The sequence below is a fragment of the Melozone crissalis genome, unplaced genomic scaffold (genome assembly GCF_028551555.1).
Source record: "Melozone crissalis strain CALT ecotype California unplaced genomic scaffold, PUWL_Pcris_2 ptg000006l_1, whole genome shotgun sequence".
In the NCBI taxonomy this organism is placed as follows: Eukaryota; Metazoa; Chordata; class Aves; order Passeriformes; family Passerellidae; genus Melozone; species Melozone crissalis.
The window spans coordinates 45,912,040-45,935,376 of NW_026535784.1; the positions used below are offsets into that span (position 1 = coordinate 45,912,040).

Here is a 23,337-nt window from a genome sequence, read left to right on the forward strand (position 1 = left end):
GTGTAGGCCAGCTGCAGAAACCCAAACCAATTGCAATGGTTCTCACTGAGCAGTTGTGAGAAACTGGGCTTTTACATGTGCTTCACAATCACCTTTGTTTGAGGTCTCAAATGTTATCTGGTTCAAAAAGCACTGCAAAAGTTGACAGCAAGCTTTACTTCATATAATTCTTACTCCCCCAAGGGTCAACCATTTTATTGATTTCTGCAAATCTCGTGTCAACCATTTTATTGATTTCTGCAAATCTCGTGTCAATTTCAACAACACAAACACATACCCCACTTTTAGGATGGTCAGGAAGTAAAATACTGAGATAGTTTTAAACAATTCAGACTGTTTCTACTATGCATCAGGGATTTAATTGTTTCTCTCCCTACAGGCTGTGAAGGTTCCATGAAATGTCAGCCCCATGCAAGAGAAGAATATTCAAGGAGTCCATTCAAGGAGTCCAAGACACTCAGAAGAAAAACAGACAGAGCTAAGATAAAAGCAACTTTTATTAAAATACTCTCCAAGCTTCAAAATGCATAAATTAATGGATGTGTAGCTACTATAATACATTATTTTACATGAGAACCACAGGGCTGTGAAGCTTTCATAAACACAAGAAAGCCCATAAGCTTCACTCTGTAAATAAATAAATACTACTGTCTAATCTTGTCCCTGCTAGGAGATGTGTTGAAGCTCTTACACAGCAACATTCTGCTCAATTATTGTTTTTTAAGTTTTCCAAAACATGAACATATTACCAGCCTAAGCAGCAGAATCTTTATATTGAGCTTTCACTTCAATTCAAAACATTGGAAAATATTTTTTTAATTTTTCTTTTCTTTGCTTAAAAGCAGTCTGTCCTCTTGCTGCACTTTGTAAAACATTTACAACCACTCTAAAACTGACCTGCTGAAAATCTAATGAAATCCAAGATAATTTTTCCTGGTAAGTACGATTATTTGAAATAGGTGCATACAATCCTCTCTTCATCTTCTTCCCCCAGCCCCAGAATCAAGGTAACACAATTTCTTATTCATTTGATCAACATTTTCTGCTTTCTAACAGCCTACAGTAACTCAAACTCAGCAATGCAAATGACTTCTTTCAGTCAGAAAAAAGAACTGAAACAGCCATCTCCTCCCCCACAATGGGAGATTCAGCTACCCAAGTTGTTAAGTTTTAAATATGTATTTTTTTGTCAACTAATGATTAGCACAAAAACATTTCATCTCATTTTTTACACATCAGTAGGAAAGTGTTAGAAAAGTATAGAAAAGGCTAGAATTTCTCTGCAGAAAGGCTACTGAAACATGTTTTCTTTTTTCATTTTTTTTCATTTTTTTTCTTTTTTTTTTTTTTTTTTTTTTTGCAAAGCAGATGGAAAAGAAGAAAGGAAGGAAGTGCTTTTATTTTGCTTTTGCAACTTGGGTAAAATCACTGGACATTAAGAACACGTGCTGAGACTTCATGGTGCCAGTCACGTAATTTTGTGTATTTGGGGCTAAGGACGTGGATGGGAACCTTTTCCCTGTGGAAAGAAGTGATAGAAGAAAAATAAGAAAGAAAGAAAGTTTGTCTTAAGCAGTTTCACAAGTGAGCATGCAAACTCCATGCACTATTTCTATCACATTGTCTTCCTCTCTGTCAAAAAGCTGGATCCAGTGTTAGTCAAAGCCAATAAAGAAAGTCTCACTGACTTCAAGAACCATTAGATTTAGCCAAAGGTTGGTGCTCCTTTTGAACACTGCTTATCCCAAAGCAAGGAGACAGATGACCCTCACTTGCAGCCAGAACAGCAATACCTCCCAGCTATGTCTTGCAATCAGATCCACACTCAAAATCAAAAATGCATGATGAGACTTGCAAAAGGAAAACACAAGCTGACCTAGTACAGGCAACCAAAGTGGTTCAAATTTACAGAAAATCTCTACACAAAGTCCTGCACAAACATTACTACTGGACTACACCAACAGCTTTTACAAAGGTTTGTCTATGGAGAAAAAGATCTTGATTTTGACATGCTGAAGTAAAAGGCAAAAAGGGGAGGAACATTTTAAAAACACCCAGATGTCACACAAGTGCACCAAACATTACAAGTTAAGAATTAAAACATGCAATGTATTAAAGTAATAAGAATGTAAACTCACTTAGTCTTCTTCCCAGCTTCATTTTCGGGTTCTTTCACTGAAATGAAACAGAAATTTTTATTTTCTAGGACACTAGAGACACTGTACCACAACACTGACATTCTCTGCTGTGCCAATGCATTCACTACAGCAGCAAATTACAACAAGGCTTGTTAGGATTCTTTGATTCTAAATCCGCCCCAATGGACAGGAGTTATGTCCATGAACTTCAAGAGCCCCTTTGCTAGCAGGACGGCTGAAAAGTGGCTCTGCTGGTCTCTGTCCTTCTCCCTGGCCCACTCCCCATGCTGGCATTGAGAAAGGTGATTTGAGAAGGTGAAGTTGAATGGAAGTTAAGAGGTATTTCTTTTGGATGAACATCCAGTGGGTTGATATCAGGTGGTAATCCAAGCATCTGTTTGCAGCCAGGCTATTTCCCACCAAGGTTCTAGAGATCTGCACAAGGGATAATGCAAAATTCCCAGTCCTGATTTTAAGGCTGGCAAATCTAGTCGCAGTAATTTTCTTACAGCATTTGTCAACATGATAAATTCATCTTTACTGGATAACATGTTATTTGATGTTCAGGCCCCATACTCTGCCCTTACAAGGAGTGATGAAGGGAACTGAACACAGGACCACAGAACAATCAAGTCCAAAGTCAGAATATTTATCACAAACAAACAATAACCCTTAGTCTGGGAAATGTTATCACTGGCTTCTAGAAATAGCTGATTTAATCAAATCTCCCCCTGGAGAGGAGACCAATTTCCTCAATGCCTTCATTATTGCAGCTCTAGCTCAGAAGAGCTGAAGAATGAGAGCTCAAAGCCCCTGACAGCACTTCGGTGGCCTTCACACAAAATCACAAATCTCAGCCAGTGACTTATGGCTGACAGCATAACATGGAATTGAAGTTTTAGCATAAAATTATATGACTGGGAATGACCTTCACCACATCACCTGTTCCACTCCACCAATATATGTAATCACACCATAGCATAAGTAGAGGGTGGAAGCATAACCCGCGAATAAACTGAGGACCTACGGATTTGTGTTTCTGATTGGTTACATCATCGCAGATCACATACTTTTGCATGACTGACAAAGACTTCCCACATGCCAGAAAACACCTGATTTTTCTGAAGCACTAAATTTGCTCAGGAATGTCGCCATTTTGGTGATACAGGGGGAAAAGAAATAACAAATATGAATCTTTCAATATCTTTGGGAGTAGAAATGGAAATTTTAGGATTTATCTAGAATGTTTTAATTCAGCTCAATCCAGAATAATGTCCAGCAATGCATATAGCCTGAACTACTTAGTAACGGAAGGGCTTAACTTTATTCTCTATTTTAGAGTAACATTTAGAGGGAAATATTTTAGAATTATATTTCCCTTTCTCTCTCTCCCCTGAGCCCCGGCTTTAAAAACGCAGTGTGTGCAGGGGAATGGCTCATTGCTCCAGGGGCCCCGGGGCACTCACTGTGATCCGTGCCGGTGATCTGGGCGAGGATGCGGAAGGAGCGGCTCTGGGTGGTGCCGGTGCGCGGGTGCCAGTCCTCGGTGTCCTCGATCAGCCGCTTCTTGCTGGCGTCGCTGTGCGTGGGCGTGTGGTAGAACTCCGTGTAGGTGTCCACGATGTGCTTCCGTGGGGGGCTGCGCCAGGGACAGACACAGCGGTGAGTGCCAGGCTGCACACAGCACCTCGCTCTGGCCACAAAGGCACGGGCGACTTTTCACAGCATTTAAGGGCAGCTACTGTGCTATGATGCAGAAGGGCAGCAGTTGAGGCCCAGCTAAACACAGATGTAGTTTTCTGAACCAAACACACCTTTTACAATTACTCTAACCCCTGAAATAACCCTCTGAAATATTTCTCCTTGTTTCACTGATGGAACACTCGAAACAGTAAAAGACAGCATTATCAAGACATCTACATGTTTAGACTTTTACCGTTTGGGTGGGTTTTTCCTTGGAGGCGACAGAGTAAGACAGCAAGAGAAAGTTTTCCCAGCGTGAACAGGAAAAGGAAAAAAAGAAAAGAAGAAAAAGTCAGAAAGCTGAAATGAAACAGAAATGTAGCTAATTATTCTAATTAGTTTTGCGAGAAAGGGCACTAAAATCCAAATAATAGCCATATTCTACTTCTACTACTAAAACCACTGCACAGAACTCACATACTTTAATTAAACTCATGGTGATTTCCCAATAGGCATGAGAGGGAAATTTGTTTTGTTAAAGCGGAGTAGTCTACCTAGGTCAGATCAGGTGCCCCTTGACAAATTCTCCCTTTAGCTCCAGAGAGAAACAGCACAGATGTGTGCACACGCAAGGACCACCAGTACACACCATGTGGTTTGCACTTGGCAAAGCCTAGGTCAGAACCAGGCCATCTGAAAGCATACATGGCCACGTTCTCAGGCAGAATGAGGAGCTACCCTCTTTGAAAGAAAAGCAGTGGGGTAATTGTTCACCTGGAAATTTCACTACAGACTATTATCAATCCTTCCACTAGCATGACTTTCAAGAGTACAGGATCTAAAAGCTTTGATTCCATTAAATGATGTAAAGAATGTGTCAATTTGGGAAACTTGGGGAAAGGGAACAGAAGACTCAAACTATATAAATTATTCCTAAGTTCTACAGTTGTTATTCCAAAGCATTAATCTCTAAGACCTGCTAAAGTGTACATTTATTTTTTACACAATTTACAGGAGGAAAACTGTGAAAAACTAGCTCCTAGGACATAAAATTTCTAATAAAACCAACCAAACTTCAGAAGTCACTTTTATTTTTGACACTACCTCCTCACTGTACTTTAATGGTTCAGAGTAATTCTGGGGAAGAAAGGTGGAAAATGAGTGAGGAATTATGTTAACTGTTAACAAGTAAGAATCAGACCCATTAAATGGAATGCATTAGTAAAAACTTAAGCTTTAAAAATATTTAATACTTGAAAGAATGTGAAAGGTACAGTACAAAATTAAATCAAAAGATTTAATTTCTTGACACACAGCATTAGTGAAGAGCATGTATCACATATCAAAGTTGATAATAGAGAAAGAGGTATAGAAACAAAGGCAGTGGCAATTTCAGGATGGAGAACAGAGAAAAATGGAGTAAAGCATCTTAAACAGTTAATAGCAAAAATGAAATGAGAAAGTTAAAGCAGTAATTAAAGGTGTGGAAATACATGAAAACTTTATGATTTATATGCAGTTTACTGAATTCTAGCAAGTACCCCAGTGAAATAAGCAGTCTTTTACATTTGTTATATACCAAAGTGGTATAAAGAAAAAAATCCCACTGACTTCTCTGGTCCTACTGGTCTCCTCTGTAAGGCTTAAGAGTCTACTAGTAATGACTCACTGAGGCAACAAGGTGGTGCCAGAGACAAAGGAAACCTCAGGGAGACAGGATCTCTCCTAACTCAGCCTTGAGGCAAGGGGAGAAGAGAGAAGCCAATAAAACTCAATGATTTATCATCCTAATATGCACAAATCACATTATATGGACATCAGTTTTCTTTTCCTGTATCAATTCAGAATCCAGCCCTCCATTCCACAGTTCTCAAAGCAATTTTATCTTTATACTGTATTTCATCATGTACTAGTTGTATTACCAACACCAATGAACCAAGAATTGCACCAAGAATTTATCAGTACACACAAACACCACACAAATGTTTTGTAGAATAAAAATGAGCTGCAAAATGTAGCAGTGGAGAGCAAAGTCACATCATGTCCAATGCAGATAAAATAATGTATTACACTGAGAAAAGCTGAAGCTGTTTGCAAAATTTAAATATGTAGCTCTGTAAGAGCTGAAATTTTGCAAAACCAGAATACATGCTGGTTATTCCAATAGGAAAAATAACCATAATTCAAGTCCAGTGCTGTTGATACTAACTTTGTCGCTGCTGCTATCTGCAAGGGAAAAAAAAGTATTTGATGTGTTAAATAATTCTTTGCTTCTTAAAATAGTACAGGAGTTTCCAAATCCAAGCTCTGGTAAAGCCATGTATCACATAAGTCAAACTTACAAACATAAGAAAACCTATAAGAGAAAATCTTTGTCCAGCTGAACTTTAACTGAGTGAAGTCTGTGGACATCTTACCTGTTTTAAGCAGCAGGCACATCTTCATGCAAGAGCAGGCAAAAAGGTCTTGATAAAAGTGCAAATGCACATAGGCTAGTGAAGGCAAATTGCTTGCTTTCTAAGGCAGAACTAAACAAGGGAAATTAAACTTCCTTTCCCATCCTGAAGTCAAATAGTTTATATCCTGAATGTTTTTCGAGGGAAGCCAAGAGGAAGGGAGGAAATTGTGAGTATAACAAGGTGCATGTCTAAAGAACTGCATTTGCTAAGCAATGCCATCTATGAACAATGTACAAGTTGGTTTTTTGCATGTTTTGAGAAAATGAATCATACAAGCCACAGAAACAAAATGGAATTCATTTCAGACTGATCAATTATTCCAAACTTCAATGTTTGTGATATTTTATAGATGTAATTGATACCATTTTCAGTTGGGAAATACTCAAGCATCACTGCAGAAAGTTAACTTTTTTAGGTAAAATTAAGTAGTGTAGCAGCAGACCAATATAACCACCTTAGTGGGTTTGTCCGCTCGTTTTTGGTTTGTGCCTTAGGACTGCAGGACACTTAGCCCAAACACCATATTGTAGGGAGGACTGCAATATAAAGTGGGTTTTTACAAATCTGAAATGTTTTCAAACTTTTCTAAACTAGATCCACAAGGTTGACAGTGAGAGAGGGATTTCCTCGCCTCTCAGCTGTGATTATTCATCCTCTTTGATGGTATTATTCATCCTGTTAGTAAGGTAGGGCACATAGCAGTGCTCACCCAGTCATCCCATCTTGATTGTAAAGTGCTTACTCTGTGCCTGCAGCGCTTCCTTCCAGGAGACTTAATTTTGTTGCTATTGTTCCTCTTTTTCAGTATTAATTGCTGCTTTTGAATACTCCTTACACAGTTATTTGCTAAAACAGTATTCCTGGAAAGATAAGAGAGGGTTTGCCAAGTGTATTCAACAACTGCACCAGCAGTGAGCAAGTCCTTGGGATCTCTCAATTTCAACCCATTTTTGCAGAGTGGATTCCTGCCATCATCTGTTTAAGAAAGGGCTCTAAGTCACCATGGCTACAGTGCAATATAAAATGCATAGGGGCTGCATTATGAGTCCAACACATGGAAAATATTCGTACTACAACATAAAGAGAATAAGTACCTGAAGAAGTAGGTTTTTTTTATCCCATAAGAAACTCATCTGAAACTGCAATTCAGTCAGTATTTTAGTTGGCATGCATGTTTACGACTCTGTAGGGTTCTTCATATACTTTCTACACTAAGAGAATATCAGAGAAGAGAGGCACAAGACCTATTCTTCCAGTCTCTTTCTTTTGTGGGATGGGAAATAGTAACCACAGCTTTTAGCTTTTAAGCCCAGGTTTCACATTCTTAAAACTGAAGAGAAACCTACAGCTCCAATCCTGCCCTTTTTATTACTTAATTCAACTGCTGGTCACAGAGGCCAACTGGTATGGGACTGCTCATGCCCAGCCTCCTCCTCTCCCACAAGCACAGCAGGCACTGGGAACCAGTCTCTGAGGTGCTACAGCTCCCAAACTCTGCCCAGGAGTTTCTAGGAGAGTCCAAAGCAGCTCCGGGCAAAACCTTGCTGCAGGTCTGAGTTCCCAGGACTGCTCCTGGGCTCAATTTAGTTTACTAATCTATTGTTTACTAGTCTCGATGCTACACTAGATAAAGCGTTTTATGTCTCCAACAGTCCCTTAAATGTTGAGTCTCTGATGCCCACTTTGGACATAAACAATTACTTGAATAAGGAAATTACTCATGTTTTAAATCTGCATTGCTTGTTTGGGGTGAAGGTCAAATTTAAAGTGGAGGTATTTATATTATAGCACTGCAAAAAAAAAATGCTTAACCCCATCAGCTTCCTAGAAAACATCTTAAAGCTTCCCCTGTGTTGTGCAGGGAATTAGTGAGATCTGTCTCTTTGCCTCCCTTCTGGGACATTTTTCTACAGGTTGTGCCAGGGTCACGGTTGTTCTTCCAGAGCGTCTCATTCCCGGCCATCACAGCACCCATTGACCCTTCTTGACAGACTGCTCTGCATTTTTGAGTGCCTGCTGCTTTCAGTCACTGTATTGGGTGTCAAAATACACAGTGAGATTGGACATTGAAATTAACACCAGGCTTGTTGTAAGGTCCAGAACGTGGTGATAGAACACATCATGTAAAGCATTCCACGGTCCTTGTTCAATTTAGCCGTGACACTCTATAAACTGACATGTCACTCGGGAGAAAAACCATCACCAAAAGTCTAGCTGGTGCCCTTTGAAGCATCACTTTTAAAATAGTTTCTGAGGAGTAAACAACTCCTCCAAGCTGTGTTTTCCTCGGCCCTCAAACAAGCCCGGCTTTTTTCCTGTGAGGAAAGACCCTCACAGCAAAAAACGAAATCCCACCTACCCATTTTGCTGTTTACTCTCCCCCTGGTTGTCTCTGCCTCCTCGTTGCGGCCCCTCGGCTGCGTCCTGGGCGCCGTCGGCGGCGCCGTGCTGCCGTGGGACAGGAACTGCAGGTTTAGGAGCGGCCGGCGCAGGCGGCCAGGGCTCAGCGTTAGGCTTGGCGTTAGCATGCACTCCAGCCTGCGCCGGCGTGAAGGCGGAGGACGGTGACGGGATGGAGGTGACCTTGGAGGAGGTTACAGCTCCAAACGGCCTCGGTGTCTTATTGAAAGCCACGCTGGCAGTGGCAGTGGCTTTGGGTGCGACAGCAGAGGCAATGGGCACAGGCTTAACTACTTCGGTAGGTTCTGCCTACGTGGGATGAAAAACAAAACAGAGACACACAAAACCACGGCAAACGCATGCACATTCCTCAGCAGGGATTTTTAGCTGCTCTCAGGGCAGATGACCCACCTGGCGTGAAGCACAGAAGCAAGCTTTACCAAGAGTGCAGCCGTGAAATGTACAGGAAAACAACCTGAGCCGTGCATCTCAGGAGAGGGAATGATCCCAACATGCACAATCAATATGGAATTCCACAACACTAGCTCCTCTTGCCATATCCAAAACAAACACTCCACAAATCAAACTCACAAGAAACTGAAACACCGCTCTGTTGCAAAACCCAGCGGGTAAGTCATGTGGAAAAAACCAGAGCTTTGTAGAAAAATCCACATTCCATGTCTCAAACCCAATTTGAGATACACACGTTCCCCATACACAAATGGAATGTGCAAGTGCTCACACACTGATCTGCTGCTAAGACCTTTAAGAGCAGAAGCAGAGAACATTGATACTCCCCAAAGTCTCCACACACCCATGTCAGATTATACACTCAAGAAACCTGATTTTCTTGTTTGCTTGGGGTTCTGTGCTGGGAACTACGTTTTAACATTGGTGTCCCCAAACTGTGGCCTTTAAAGGTCATGGTCAGCAGAACAGTAATGTACTACAAATTAATTATGTCCACGGCAGAGGCTTTTCAAGTACTGGCTATTTATAAGTATTTTCAAGTTTGCAAACAGCATTTTTATCAGAAAGAGGATTTTCAAACTGTTGCATAGAATAAAAAATTTAGAAGAATTCAGGAACAAGTAATTCTCCAGGGCTTTAAGGAAAGTGAGGGGACTTGTTCTCTGAAATTGTAGTATTTGGATAGGCTTCTCTCAAATTCCAGGAAAGATTTCAGTGTCCATTAAAATAAACAAATCCCCACAAAAAATTTTAAAAATCAGTGCCAAAAAAATTCTACCTGCTTGTCTCTCTCTCAGGTACAGAGGGAAAACACCAGCAATATCTTAAAAAAAAGGTTCCAAGAGCTGGAGAATAACATTTATTCACCTTTTTTTTTTCTTTTTGATAATCATTTCCAGCCCTCTCTATTCTTTTTTAGGAGGGGGAAAAAAGTAATCAAAGATCCAATGCTGCAATACTCTCAATGTAACAATGGAAAACAAGCATGTCATACTGAAAGTCTGAATGCTGGTGCTTATCCACAAGAGGGTTTGACAGATGGGTGACAGTTAGTGCCACATGCTACATTTCTTAGTTCTGATGATGAACATACCTTTGTCACATGAAAATGATCAGGTTTTTGTATAGAAGACACTCTGGAAAAGAAAAAACAAACATAATTGGAAAAATATTTTTTAATGTTTAAGCATTTCACTGTTCACCACATCCATCCATCCTTACATAAAATATTTAGTTTTGTTTCCTCTATAGGAAACAAGAAGTTAAATCTACAACCTTGTTATTTAATTAACCTTATTAATTCAAGTTAAATCTACAACCTTGTTATTAATACAACAAAAAGGCAAAACTGAACTAATTAATTTCAGATAAAATGTTAGGAAGTCTAGCATCTAGCATTAAGTACTATTGGATTTATAAATTCATAATTCTGTATCTTCACTTCAGAGACTTCAACTCCAAACTGGTTTCTGTTCTTCATTCTTTCACAAGAAACTGTCACATAATTTCACAGCTCTCATCAATTTATCAATCTATCAGTATTTATATTTTAAACAGTGCATAGCCCATATACAGGCCTAAAACAGAACACTTCCTTTTAGAATAAAACGAATCCTCCCAAAGAACTTGGCAAGTTAAATAATACAGAAAATTTTTACACAGTCATTGGTTTTCAAAAATAAGGTTAATGTCACCACAATTCTATAGTAGATGGCAAAAAAATCTCTCCCAAACAATGGGCACACTGAGATTACTGGGGGTGGGAAGGAAAGGAAGTATGGCAATGGAAAGGATTAAGTAGATAAAGAATTGACAGATTTTGTTATATCTAAATTGAAATGGCAACGTGTTACAGGTAAAAAGCATCTCATTCAATCGAGGGTTTTTTTTCAGATTTGCATATATTTATATGCAGAAATACACACACATGCACTAAAATAAAAAAAAATTAAAAATTCAGTAAAAAATCTGATACAGTAACATTTTGTTTGCAAACATTGCTGCTGGTACACTTGAGTGTTTTCATGCTGTTCTCATAGAAAATTGGATTTTTGACACATTTTCTGAATAAGGTTTTGGAAAACTGCAGCTGAGTTCTCATTTCCAAAAGACAATTTGCTAGGGAGGCAAAAAGGTTCATTTAACTGGAAATCAGCTAAAAGATGCTACAATTTTAAAACCTCTTCTACTACATAAACCAGCTTTTCAGTTTTTACCAGAAAAACATGGTCAGCTACAATTGAATTAGGTACACTTGTTCCTTTTAACAACTCTTTTTTAAAATTTTTCATTCTGTCTTCTTTTTTTTTTTTTCCCCTTAACTGTTTTGTTCACAATGTTTATTCCTTCCCTCAAATTCATTTGGCCCTCAGGCCTCATCAGATCCCAGCAACAGGAATCCTGATGCAAGTTCAGTATCTACCTTCCAAAAAATGGAAATATATATAAACCAGGTGCCATGCTGACAGGAGGGAGAAAAAAAATTAAAAAAGAAGGAAAAAAATAAAGGAAAAAATGCATAGCATGAGAAGATGATGTTCTGCACTTGGCCTTCCCCACTCGTGCATGGCTGCTGACACACATTATGTCCACATCAACAGCAATTGTCAACAGAGAGAGGGTTTTGTCTGCCCTGGGGAACAGGTCCCTTCTCCCCTTTCCCACAGAGTGTGCAGCCTATGAAAGCCTGACCTCTGGCCCTCCACAGTGCTGGGGTGCATCATTAATCACTCCTAATTGCAGAGTTGTCAATTTGCAGCAACAAAAGCAACAAGAAGGGAGAAAATAATGCCAATACACAAGGAATTTGCATTATTTCTTTCTTAAGACCATCTCTACCTTACATACACCTGTTCATTTTTAATATAGTAACTTGAAATGTTTTATGTATCTATCAAGCTGGACCAATAGGAAGAATTAGGAAGATACTAACTATTCAAGCCAACTCCCACGTTTCACACTTGAGAAAAAAATCTTCTCTTTGCTAATACTGGACTTTTGTTTAAGTCACATAAAAGGAACACATTTATTTTTCTTTGTTTTTTACAAAATAATAAAACTTGAGTTTGGAATGGATTACACTGCCTCTATAGTCATCAACACAGCACTGAGCAAAAATGATTTCATGCCACTATTACCAGATGATCAGAAGACATACTTTTCAAAATTCATCTTTAAAAATATCATACAAAAAGAAAAAAAAAGGTGGGGAAAAAAAATCTTGATAACCAAAATGTTCACGATGTTCCTTTCAAACAGACAGACAACATAACATTTTCCCCACAAACATAGTTGAACCAAGGACATAAATTTGTGTGCCCCAGACATACTGAAAACAGTTTAACTTGGCCTTGTTGACTTCAGACCATAATCAGACTAAAAAATCTGTGATTTATCCCATATTGTAAAAGGAAAATGCTCACCCAGCACACTGAGCTACCAAGATCATAATGTGAAAAATGCATGGTGGTTAGACAAGACAGTACAAAAGGAAATGCACATTTCAAGCTGAAAAGCAAAGCACATCCAACACACACATTTAAGAAAATCCTTCCTTCAGGGCTATTTTCCACAATATTTTCATAGATACCACTGAACAGCACAGCCAAATAGTAATTAAACTGCAGAATCATGCATATTCCTTAGCTGTTAGCACTTCACTCACCACCTAGCAATTAAACATATTAGGATTTCATGCAGGTTTGGTCCCATTGAATGTATGAATAACTGATGATAAAAGTTTTCAGAGTGAGATGACACACTTTCCCTGTTACTACTTACTAGAAAAAGCAGGATGGCTTGAAGCATGGTATTTTCTGAATGATTTAAAACTAGCAGTTCAGCATATTAGTTTATGCAATACTTTCGATAACATACAAACAAAGCAAAGACGTAAGAGCTCAGTATTTAGGCTTATTATAAACAACTCACACAAAGGCCTTGGCAAACGATTACTGTATCAAACTTCATAAGAATTATTATAAACAACAAAAACAGCAGCTGCAGTCATTGCTAACTGACAAACTATTACTGAAAATGAAAGTGCACAATTTTTTTGCACAGCTTTTACATCAGTAATTTCTTTTTTATTGGAGAAAAAAACCCCAGCTATATTTAGCTTGTGTAAACAGCTCATTTTGACCAAACATGATCAAATTTGCTGTCTAAACATACCACAAGACAATCCTCTCTGACGAATACTTTCATGACATTTAATGTAATTCAAAACATTCCAACTTCCAGAGCAGCCTTATTAGGAAAATGAATTAGTCCACCCTTGACTGTAAGCAGTAGGCCCAGCAAAAACTATTCATTCTTTAAATTCCCCTATTATGCATTCATTTTCCAAGTATTTCACCCAGTTAAAAAAAAAAAAAAAAAGACACTTGCATTTTGACAGAATCCTTCTATAGTTACCAGTAAGTGGAAAATCACATTATTAAAGCTAAAACTACACTTTTTCATGCTTCTGCAGTAAGTACAATTTGATACACCACCTCCAAAGACTGCTCATCAATGGCAACACTGTTATCTCAATAATCAACATTATGGAAGCAAACCCTCAGCCACTAAATCTCTAAATCTTCATTGAACCTAGAATCCAAAGAACATGTCAGAGCTGTCTCTGCTGAACTCCATTTAAAGCCCCATCATCCCCCACCCATTTAAACCCCCTTAGTCAGGCGACTGTAATGTACCCATAACTGAAAACGCAGATGAAGAACTCAATGGGGAAGTCACAAGAAGGTAACAGTGCTTATATGAGTCCTTCTATAAACAAGGGAATGCACAATTCTGGTACTAATATAGCTGCTGTGTTTCCTGTTTTCATACTTCTGTAATCAGAAGGATTGTTCAAACTCTTGTGAGAAATACAACAAGAAGGTGCAGCCCCTTCAGTAAGTAATAGAATCATCCAGGTTGAAAAAGGTCTTTAAGATTGAATCAAGACATAACCTAACACTGCCAAGTCCACCAAATGAAGTCAATGATGGAAAACTTCCTCTGAACTTTATTTGTTGTTCTGAACTGAACCTTTCTAACAGAAGGACGGAAAAGAGGAAGGATTCCCTTCCTGTCTCACATCCTGCCCTTCCAATTTTCAAAACTAACTCCTTTTCCCTAGCTGGTGAATCATCAGGAGACAAGTTTTGGCAGCAGATGCTACATCCCTGAAAAGCCACTGGTCACATCTTCCTTGTGAAAACCTGAATTTTTCATGGTCTTGCCATTGTAGTCTGCAGTTCTGTTGGTTAGCTTCATTTTACTTCAACTGACAGGGGAGAAAGCTAAATAAGTTTTCTTTCTGTAAATTAGCCAACTCGTGGAACAAAGATGACAAGCAGAAAGCATTTAACATATATAACAAGCCATGACTTTCACTAGGGGTTATCTGAATAAAAACAAACATAGACATAATTTAAAGCACAGAAAAAGGAACAACCCAAATATATTTCCTTCCTTTCTTAAACACAAGCCCCTTCTCCATCACAGACTTAATTCGTTTCTTACCAATTTTGCTCTGGCTCACAACAATAGAAGAACAGGAAAATTGTTAAATTGTCAATCTTGCTTCTTGCTGCAACTTACACACCTTCAGAAATGGTTTTCTTGCATATATTAATACAAAACCATACAACTGTGTTTCTCACAGTTTTATAGAAGCACACACTGCCCTAGGCAACATCACTTGGTACATCAGCACTTCAGCCATCTTGCCAGGGCAAGCATCTGTGGCCTTGAGATGGCAAACCTGCTCACAGCCCAACACATGGAAAAGCAGAGGCAGCAAAATCATCATAAACTAGAACTCAATGAAAATTTGAATCTGTAGCAGTCACTGCAAAAAAACCACATTTCTTTCCTTTTTGCCTTAAGAAACAGCAATGTTTTCAAATCTGTACTCTGGCCGTTGTGGTTGCTAAGAGATGGGTGTCAACATTTTATTTCATCAGTCATTCCCCTTGTTCTAGTTTATTGTGCTAGGTTACATTTAGTTGAACATACCAAATTATGACAAATAGCGTTAATTACAATCAAAGAGCGGAAATGTCGGTGCTGCACCCAGAGGGTGGCTGGGCACTAGAACAGAGCTAGTTTGTGAGTCACTCCCAACAGATGCTACACTTTCCCTAAGTTTAAAAGGGGATAAATTAATAGAATGTGTTTTCATTTGGTTTACACTATAGAATACTTCACATCCTCATAGTGTGCCTCCCCCAGCACAGCAGGGTACAATGAAGCACTAGGTCAGGTAAAAGAAAGAAAAGTTATGTTCTTGCTTTTCTAGCTGCTTGATAGTTGGCCAAATCAAATTTAGGTCTCTCCTCTTAAATTTAAATAAGGTTTGTGATTTCATCATTATGTGTTAAAATAAACAGTGCTGATATTTTAGGAAAGAAAAAAGCTGCCCTCTGCTTTGGTATTCCTACTCACAAAGGTTTAGTTGTTTTTAAGACCTCCCAAAGACAACTACTCCTCATAGTCTCATTCCTGTGGTCTGTGGCAACCCTACCAATACATTTGTAAAGAGAATTTAAGTGCAGGCAGATAATATTTTATTCTATTACAGCAAAACCAAAACCAAACAAAAAGCCAAGGAAAAAATACCACGGAATTTATCTCACTTACCTTCTGTCAGAGGTTTTTAAAAACATGTTTTTTGCTTCCAGGAAGGCAGAAAGTTTAGCAATCTGGAGTTCCCATGTTATGGCTAGCCCTGACTAGGAAAGCACATCTGCACACAGCTGTCCATGACTCCCCCAGCTAAAGCCTGGACAGGTAAAGCATCCCCAGTACCAAGTATTGCCAATGCCCTAGAATCCCGTATGGCAGATTGCTGCCAGTTGTCTTAGAAAAGTCATAAAGCAGCCTAGATACAAGTGGTAGCTCAGCATGTCTAAATAATCAAGATAATTTTTATCAGTTATGCCTTGCTATAACTACATTTTTCTTTTCTTTAAGCCTTCCTAAAACTGTCTTGCTATGTAATAGTATTGACATAACAGCTAAGGTATTATGATCTGGTTTTCTAATAAACTGTAAGTTACACGTTTGATTTTGTTTATCAGTGCTTATTAGATAATAATTTTAACACAGCAAGTTACCTTTTAAAAACAGACATCTTACAGAAAAGCATTGGTCTAAGTAACTCACAGATCTAGTCAGTCCTCCAAAACACTTGAAAAAAGGGGCTCAACTTCACATTGACTTCAGTCTGTCATCAAATCTAAGTAATAATTTAAAAAATTCAAAACTAAGCACTGAATTATTTTGGCCAGTGCTTTCCACAATATGGTGACTAATGTTTAAATTACCTCCTTTTAAATTACCTCCTTTGTTTAAATAAACTCAAAAGTGTAGTCATATCTATTTTAACTGGAAATTCACCACAAACAGCTCCCCAATCCCCAACATGCCCTTATTTGGTTTTTATTTTTTTCCCTTAAGCATGTGTGTGGGAATGAGCATTTCTTCCTCAAATGAAGAATCTGACAATTTAGAGAGCTGTTAGTTTATATTTTACTTCTTCTGGGAACTAAGAACACCTCTCCTCTACAAAGCAGCTCACCCATTTATCACTTCCAGGAAGTCTGAGAAGGACAGTGGAAGTGCAATTAACCAAATGGGATGAAAACTCTTTCTGAGGTGTCAGGCAGCAACAGCAAAGAGCCCAGTCCTTCACTAGGTCAGCAGCATGGGAAGTGCTATCACCCATCCAGACTCTAAAAGTATTGTCCCAAAATCTGGCAAAATCTCAGCTGCCTTACCACCTCCTGCTTCTTCCTGACTTCAGGTGATATAAGGAGCAACCTAATAATTCAGTTTATGAATTTCCATCTGTGGTGTTTCAAGCTGTGCATCATCCTAACTACAATATGCAGACATGTGGACAGCCTACCACAACTGCATGGCTGTTGGAAATAACTGCTCCAGAAGAGCCAGGGACATGGCAGTAGTTACTAATAAAGAAAGATGATGATAATCTATTTTTAAATGGATAAACTCATTTTAATAGGACACACTATGGATTCAGTTGTTTCCCATTAAGGTCAGGAATATCTTTAAGTTTTTGTCTGACTTCTCAGTGGGACCCAGCAGCAAACCAGTCAATTTTCTGTCCTTCTCAGCCTCTCAGACCCCTCTCTTCCCTCCCATGTCATCCCAGAGCAAGGGATGAATACTCAAGGCTGTCAGGGGCTTTTCCACCACAGGGACTCTGCAGCCAGTGGTCTGTAGCTGGACACATAAATCTGGTCTTGAACAGAAATCCCATTCGGCTAAGCCCAGTTCATTACAGAAAATAAATAAACAAGTCCTGTGGAGATTCTCAGTTCAGTCAAAGAGAATTCTCCCAGGCTTCAGGCCTGGGAAACTTAGAGAGGAAGAATGAAAACAATTATTATCTCTCTTTCTGTTCATGTTGTTTATAGATATGTACATTCAGAGTGTGCTATTCATAGTTCACCAATAGTGTGAAAGATTTTTACTTTGAGATCAATCAGATTTCACCTCAGCAATGCTGGTTGTAAAAGGACACCACCTCTTAATAAAGGATCTCTTTTTCACCTTCTGAACCATGGAGTCACTTCATCCATCCCTGACTCAACAGCACCAAAGTCCCTAGAGGTGAGCAATGCTAAGATGGATTTGAACCCAAAGAGAGGACCCCCAGCCAATCCCATTCCATTCTAAATGCAGACACAGCATTGGCCAGCAAGCTCGGGGGTGCAGAGACCCCAACCAATCAGTTACCCAAGCACAGGAATTCTGAACCCCCTATAAAAGGGAGCACTGAACAATAAACCCAGTTGTTTATCACAAGATCCTCAGAGTTCTGTCATTGCTGTCTCCAGCCTATGACCTAGCATAATACCAGCACACACCTGAACCAGCCCTCATTGCAGCAGATGTTTGAGGGGCTCCCACAGGCCATTCCCAAAGGGAAAACCACCACAGGTAGCACTGGCTGTGGGTAGCACATCTGAAGCACTAAAAACCACATGCCAGAATTATTACTGTATCAATTTAATGAGCATGCACTTGCCAGAAGCTGTTAACTTTTCCACTACAGACCCTTGCTTTTCTTGCACTTCATCATTTCCATGTATTGTTTATATGGTTATATATTTAAGGTTATTGGCTTAGTAACATGTATTACAGGTCTAACATGCTGAGAAAAGCCATTTATGTCTCAGCATAGCTGTCTGCTATAGTTCTAGATATCTAACACTTCAGTTTGGCAGTTTTCTTGTATTTTCCTTTCCTTTCAACTGTGTATCAAGACCTCAACGTGTCCAACACGTCTCACCATGCCTTCAAGGGAGAGAGAAGTCAAAGATAAACTATCACACTATGAGCTGCAGCTGGAAATTATTTTGTTTTCTGCAAAAGCTGAGCGAGTAAGCAGCAGAGACCTTTAACAGTTCATTCCAGCAGTCAATAAATTGTCCAAGGACCCAATTATTAAGTGAAGGTGCATAAAGCAAAGTCCTCATATTCTTTTGCTGTTTGCAACAACCATGAGAGAAGAGAAAAATTAATAAGCCCATCTGACTCCAACTGATCTCACAAACTATGAAGTTTTTCTTTCCCACCATCTAGTTTTTGAAAAAAATACCTTTCATCCTTCTCAGCTCAAAATACTTAGGGGGTAACAGTCACAGCACACTTACAGCATATGAATTAAGTTGCTTTTGTGGGCAGCTAATCACTGATGGAAAACATCTGATCATCACAAAGCCTGTTGAGATCTGTCACAATGCTGCAAACATTACTTTCATCTTGCCTCATAGCTGAAGTGAGTAATATTTGACAGGCACAGTATGTGTTTTTATTACCTCATAGGGTTTTGTGCCACAGACAGGACTTTCTACTGACAATATCCTGGAATTTATCAAAGGCAGTACTTATTCAAAAAATTGTGTGGAAAAAAGCCCTTAAAACAGTGCAGCTGTGAAATTCAGCTCGTACTTGGACACTCAACTCTGCAGCTACCGCTCACTTTTATATGAGGTGCTGCAACAGATACATATCTAGTTTAACTCACAGTCGTGTTACTCAATTTGTATTTAGCAGTTTTTCAGACCTCTAGAAAATACTTTATACCTGAAAACCTGCCTGCTTTTCCCAGCATTACCAAACACCCTGTCTTTCTTATACTGTTATGCTTTCATGACATTATCGCTATCGTTCAGGAAGACATTTATTTTCCAAACAGCCAATCATTAATTTATTCCCTTTTTACTGTTTACTAAAGGTGGCAAGAGCTGATGAGTCAGGACACTAAAATTTTGATTCTCAACAGCTGAGAACTTGCATGGCAGAGGACAGGTTTTATTTAATCAGTGTCTCATTCTTTCCTGAGGGCTGGAGCTTGGGAACAGTTTATCTAACAACACTTGTCAATTCACTTACTTCTCTGAGGGTTTTTTCCCTATTCTTTACATCCCACATACACAGAGGTGCAAAACTAACTATCTGAGCTTAGGAAAATAACCAGTTACCTGCATGGGTACTAAATACACTATGTGGCCAGTTCAAGCTAACTTGAACTATTTTCAGCATATGAAGGGCATAGTCCATATATAAACCATCTAAGCTTCTTTTAATCCATTTAGAGACAACTGTCCCTTGACAGATCACCACATATCATTTTATAATTAAAGAATGCCTGCAAGTTAGCATCATAAACCATGCATGTTGGAGAGATGTGTTTTTCAAAGGAAAGCAACAGGTGTGGGGCATAGTCTGCAGTGGGAAAACAAAAGTGTAAATAGAGACAAGTAACATTATTCATGGCACCCAAATAATGAGATGAGTGTTTATGAAGGAAAAAAGGACACAGATTACACAGCTGACTGAGATAAAATGAACTTGGGCATCCTTAGGTCAGGTAAGCTACCCATACTTTATCATATTTTGATGCACTAAGAACCCAGAGTAGAAAAAACAGTGAAAATAATTTTTCCATTCTTAATGTTGTTCCTGTCAATTTTCAGGAGATTTCAAATAAACACTACCAAGCATGTCCCACAGTCCAGATAACACCAAATACAATCCACCCCACCCCACTTTCTGAAAAAGAGGACAAAAGTGTCTCTCTCAAATACATTCACATGCTATTCAAATTCAAAGATAAAGAGAGTAATATTTTAAGAAACGTTTAAACTTTCCAAAATGCAAGCTTTTCCATTTATCTGGACTTGGCCAGGAGTGCAGGAAGCACCACTGCTGACGCATTACTGCCGAGCAACTGCCAGATCCCAGGGCTACTTCAGGTTCTGGCAAGTCAACCAACAGGACTTTAAAAACTTTTTGATCAGAATACTTTAGGACTTGGGTCAAATTTCTTCAAGCTCACTATCTTTCTGGCAGTCTCACTAGACTGTTGAATTTGATGGACATTTGACTTAACCCTAGCACAAGACCCTAAAAGCATTAACAAGAAAGCTCAGCCTAATGTTTGCAGAGGGTCATTGTTTCACTGATTTTCTGAGATCTTTCTAAAAACACATATCCTTACATAACTAGTATAGAGAAGAAACAAAAAATAAAAGATCAGTGTCCCAAAGCACTACAGACAGTACAGTTATGCAATTCTCAGGAAGCTTTTAATCAGGGTCTTTGTAAATTAGTAGCACAGTCAAAACCAGATCTGTGTTGTTGCATTCCTTAGGAAATTACAATGCACGCAAAGCACATCAGACTTCCAAAGCAAAGCTCCCCACACCAATACAGGCTTCCCCTGTATTTCCTAGCTTGAGACCTTGACAGCTTTGCTCTTGGTCTCCTTTGTAGGACATAACTTTCTACAGCTGAATCAGAGGCTGCTGAAAACTTCCTCTAATAAAAACCCCAAGGGAAAAACAAGACACAAGGCAGCATGATGACAACAACAATGACAAGACTGGTTTCCATCACAGTGAAAGAATTTCGTCAACTTCATGTTCCAGTCCTCAAACATTCACTGGCACAAAACATGTCTCAGCAACAGGCACAGAATAACATTTGCTGTTACTACAAATTGTTTTTATAGCTGCACACTGGGATGAAAGCAGAGGCTACAGCACTCCTGGCATTCTTGTTTCCATTTTGTAAATGGTTTCCGACCCTGTTAGGCTGGACATGAGCTGGCAACACATGCCTGCAGCCCAGAGAGCCAAATGTTCCTGGGCTCATCCAGAGCAGTGTGGGCAGCAGGGGAGGGAGAGGATTCTGCCCCTCTGCTCTGCTCTGGTGAGACCCCACCTGCAGGGCTGCACCAGCTCTGGGCTCCCAGCACCGGAAGGACATGGACAGGGATTGGGTCCAGAGGAGGCTCACCAAGATAATCAGAGGGATGGAGCACCTCTCCTATGAGGAAAGGCTGAGAGAGTTGGGTTATTCAGTCTGGAGAAGAGAAGGCTCCAGAGTGACCTTACTGCAGCCTTTCAATAGCTGAAGGAAGCCTACTAGAAAAATGGTGAGGAACTGTCTACAAAGGTAATGGCCTTCAACTGAATGACAAAAATTCTCTACTCTGAGGGTGGTGAGGCACTGGAACAGGTTGCCCAGAGCAGCTGTGGATGCCCCACCCCTGGAAGTCTTCACATCCAGGTTGGATAGGGCTCCAAGTAGCCTGATCTAGGTGAGAGGCGTTCATACCCAAGGGACAAGGCTTGGAGCCAGATCTTTAAGATCCTTTCCAAGCCCAGACACTCCATGGTAAGGTACTTCTGTTGCAGCACTGTGTGTTTTGCAGATCCAGCTAAGGCCTGAAGGGAGGCAACAGCACTGCAGCATATTAGACACACAAGCACCATGCAATTCTTACAGTGGCATTTGTTTGCTCTGCAAAATCTGTGTTAGATTATTTTCAGACATGTCTGTGAGCCTCCTTATATCATGCACTCTCTTAATAAAATGTAATCAGGGACTGATTTCAGCAAATGAAAGTGTCCCAAATGACTCTCTGTATTCCACCCCAAAAGCACACATTTATACCCATGAGTAATTTGGACCAAATACATGTAATCTGGGCCATGAAGGAGTTCTAACAGCTGCATTGCTCTGATGCAGCTGTTCACAATTACTGACATGTGTTGCAATGCACTTCTGATTACTGTGTGTTTAATCTATATATAAATGCTTTATTTTACTACTCAAAAGCTTGGCATTTAGATGGTATCTGAAAGGCTTCAAAACTGATGCCTGCCTGTGATGTCCCAGCTGGATATTTCAAAGTGTGCCAATAGAATTAAAATGTCACCAAAGATCATGCCACTGAGGTATCTCTGCTATTTTAAGAAGTAAAGATAAACTGTGGCCAACTTCAGATTGTTCCCTCAAGTCTTTTGCTAAATAACTAGAGACACAGCTTAAAATAAATAAGCAACGTCAATGGCACCCCAATTTACATGCTAGCTAACGAGCCCCTGAACTTTCAGAAAGGTGTTGTATGGGTTGTACAGGTTAAACCAGAAATGGGTAGAGGGTTTTTACTTGAGAGCGTGAATGGCAAATGCCCACCAGTCATATGGAAGAACCTACACACTGTTTCAATGCTCACAAAAAAAAAGCAGTTATGGGGAGAACATTTTAATTATTTACCTGAAATATAAGAGCTTTGAAAGCAGTGGCTGACTGCAGAACATATTAGTTACAAACAGTTGGAGGCTGTTGTGATCATCCAAATTATTTTTATATGGATGCTGCTTTACTAAAAGATATTGTCTTGGCAAGCCATGGGTAAAAGTGCAACTTCCCATTCTACTACCTGAAGGCTTTTTTCATGGCAAATACAGTCATGGGTCTCAGCTGCTTCCTACAAGAATCTTTAGGCATGGAAAGGCATAGATTTTTAGGCATGCACTTCTTGAGTGATCTCTTTGGACAAAGATGAAAAGCTCAACTGTTCAGACATCTCTTAATAACACATTTATGTTAAGCAGACCAATGACCAATACAATTTTTCTTGGCTCAACTGCTATCTTCAAGAGGAAACATCCACAAACAAGGAGGAAAATAAATCACTGACTTGTGAAAGACTTAAGATTTCTGCAGTCTTTTGCAAAAATGAGGAAACATTTCTACACACTCCTGAAAAATATTCGGTGTGTTACACAAAGCTTGGGCTACCATGGTTTGGAAACCTAGAAAATAGTGCCAGCCACCCTCTGGTCTCCATAGGTGATATCCCATAATCA

At 39.4% G+C, this 23,337-nt stretch overlaps 1 protein-coding gene across 3 annotated transcripts in view; it reads right to left on the reverse strand.

The window, feature by feature from the left end:
• Positions 1-23,337, reverse strand: part of PDLIM5 (PDZ and LIM domain 5) — a 125,321-nt gene that overhangs the window by 45,270 nt on the left and 56,714 nt on the right. The window contains exons 4-9 of one of the 3 annotated variants that reach the window (XM_054295567.1): positions 10,245-10,287; positions 8,640-8,989; positions 4,075-4,092; positions 3,605-3,777; positions 2,139-2,175; positions 515-1,519 (exon numbers count right to left, since the gene is read on the reverse strand). In XM_054295567.1, the coding sequence (XP_054151542.1) occupies positions 1,426-1,519; positions 2,139-2,175; positions 3,605-3,777; positions 4,075-4,092; positions 8,640-8,989; positions 10,245-10,287 (715 nt within the window). In that variant the 3' untranslated portion in view covers positions 515-1,425. Of the gene's footprint in view, positions 1-514; positions 1,520-2,138; positions 2,176-3,604; positions 3,778-4,074; positions 4,093-8,639; positions 8,990-10,244; positions 10,288-23,337 lie in introns of those variants that run through there. The other 2 variants (XM_054295566.1, XM_054295565.1) reach the window with 2 other exon arrangements.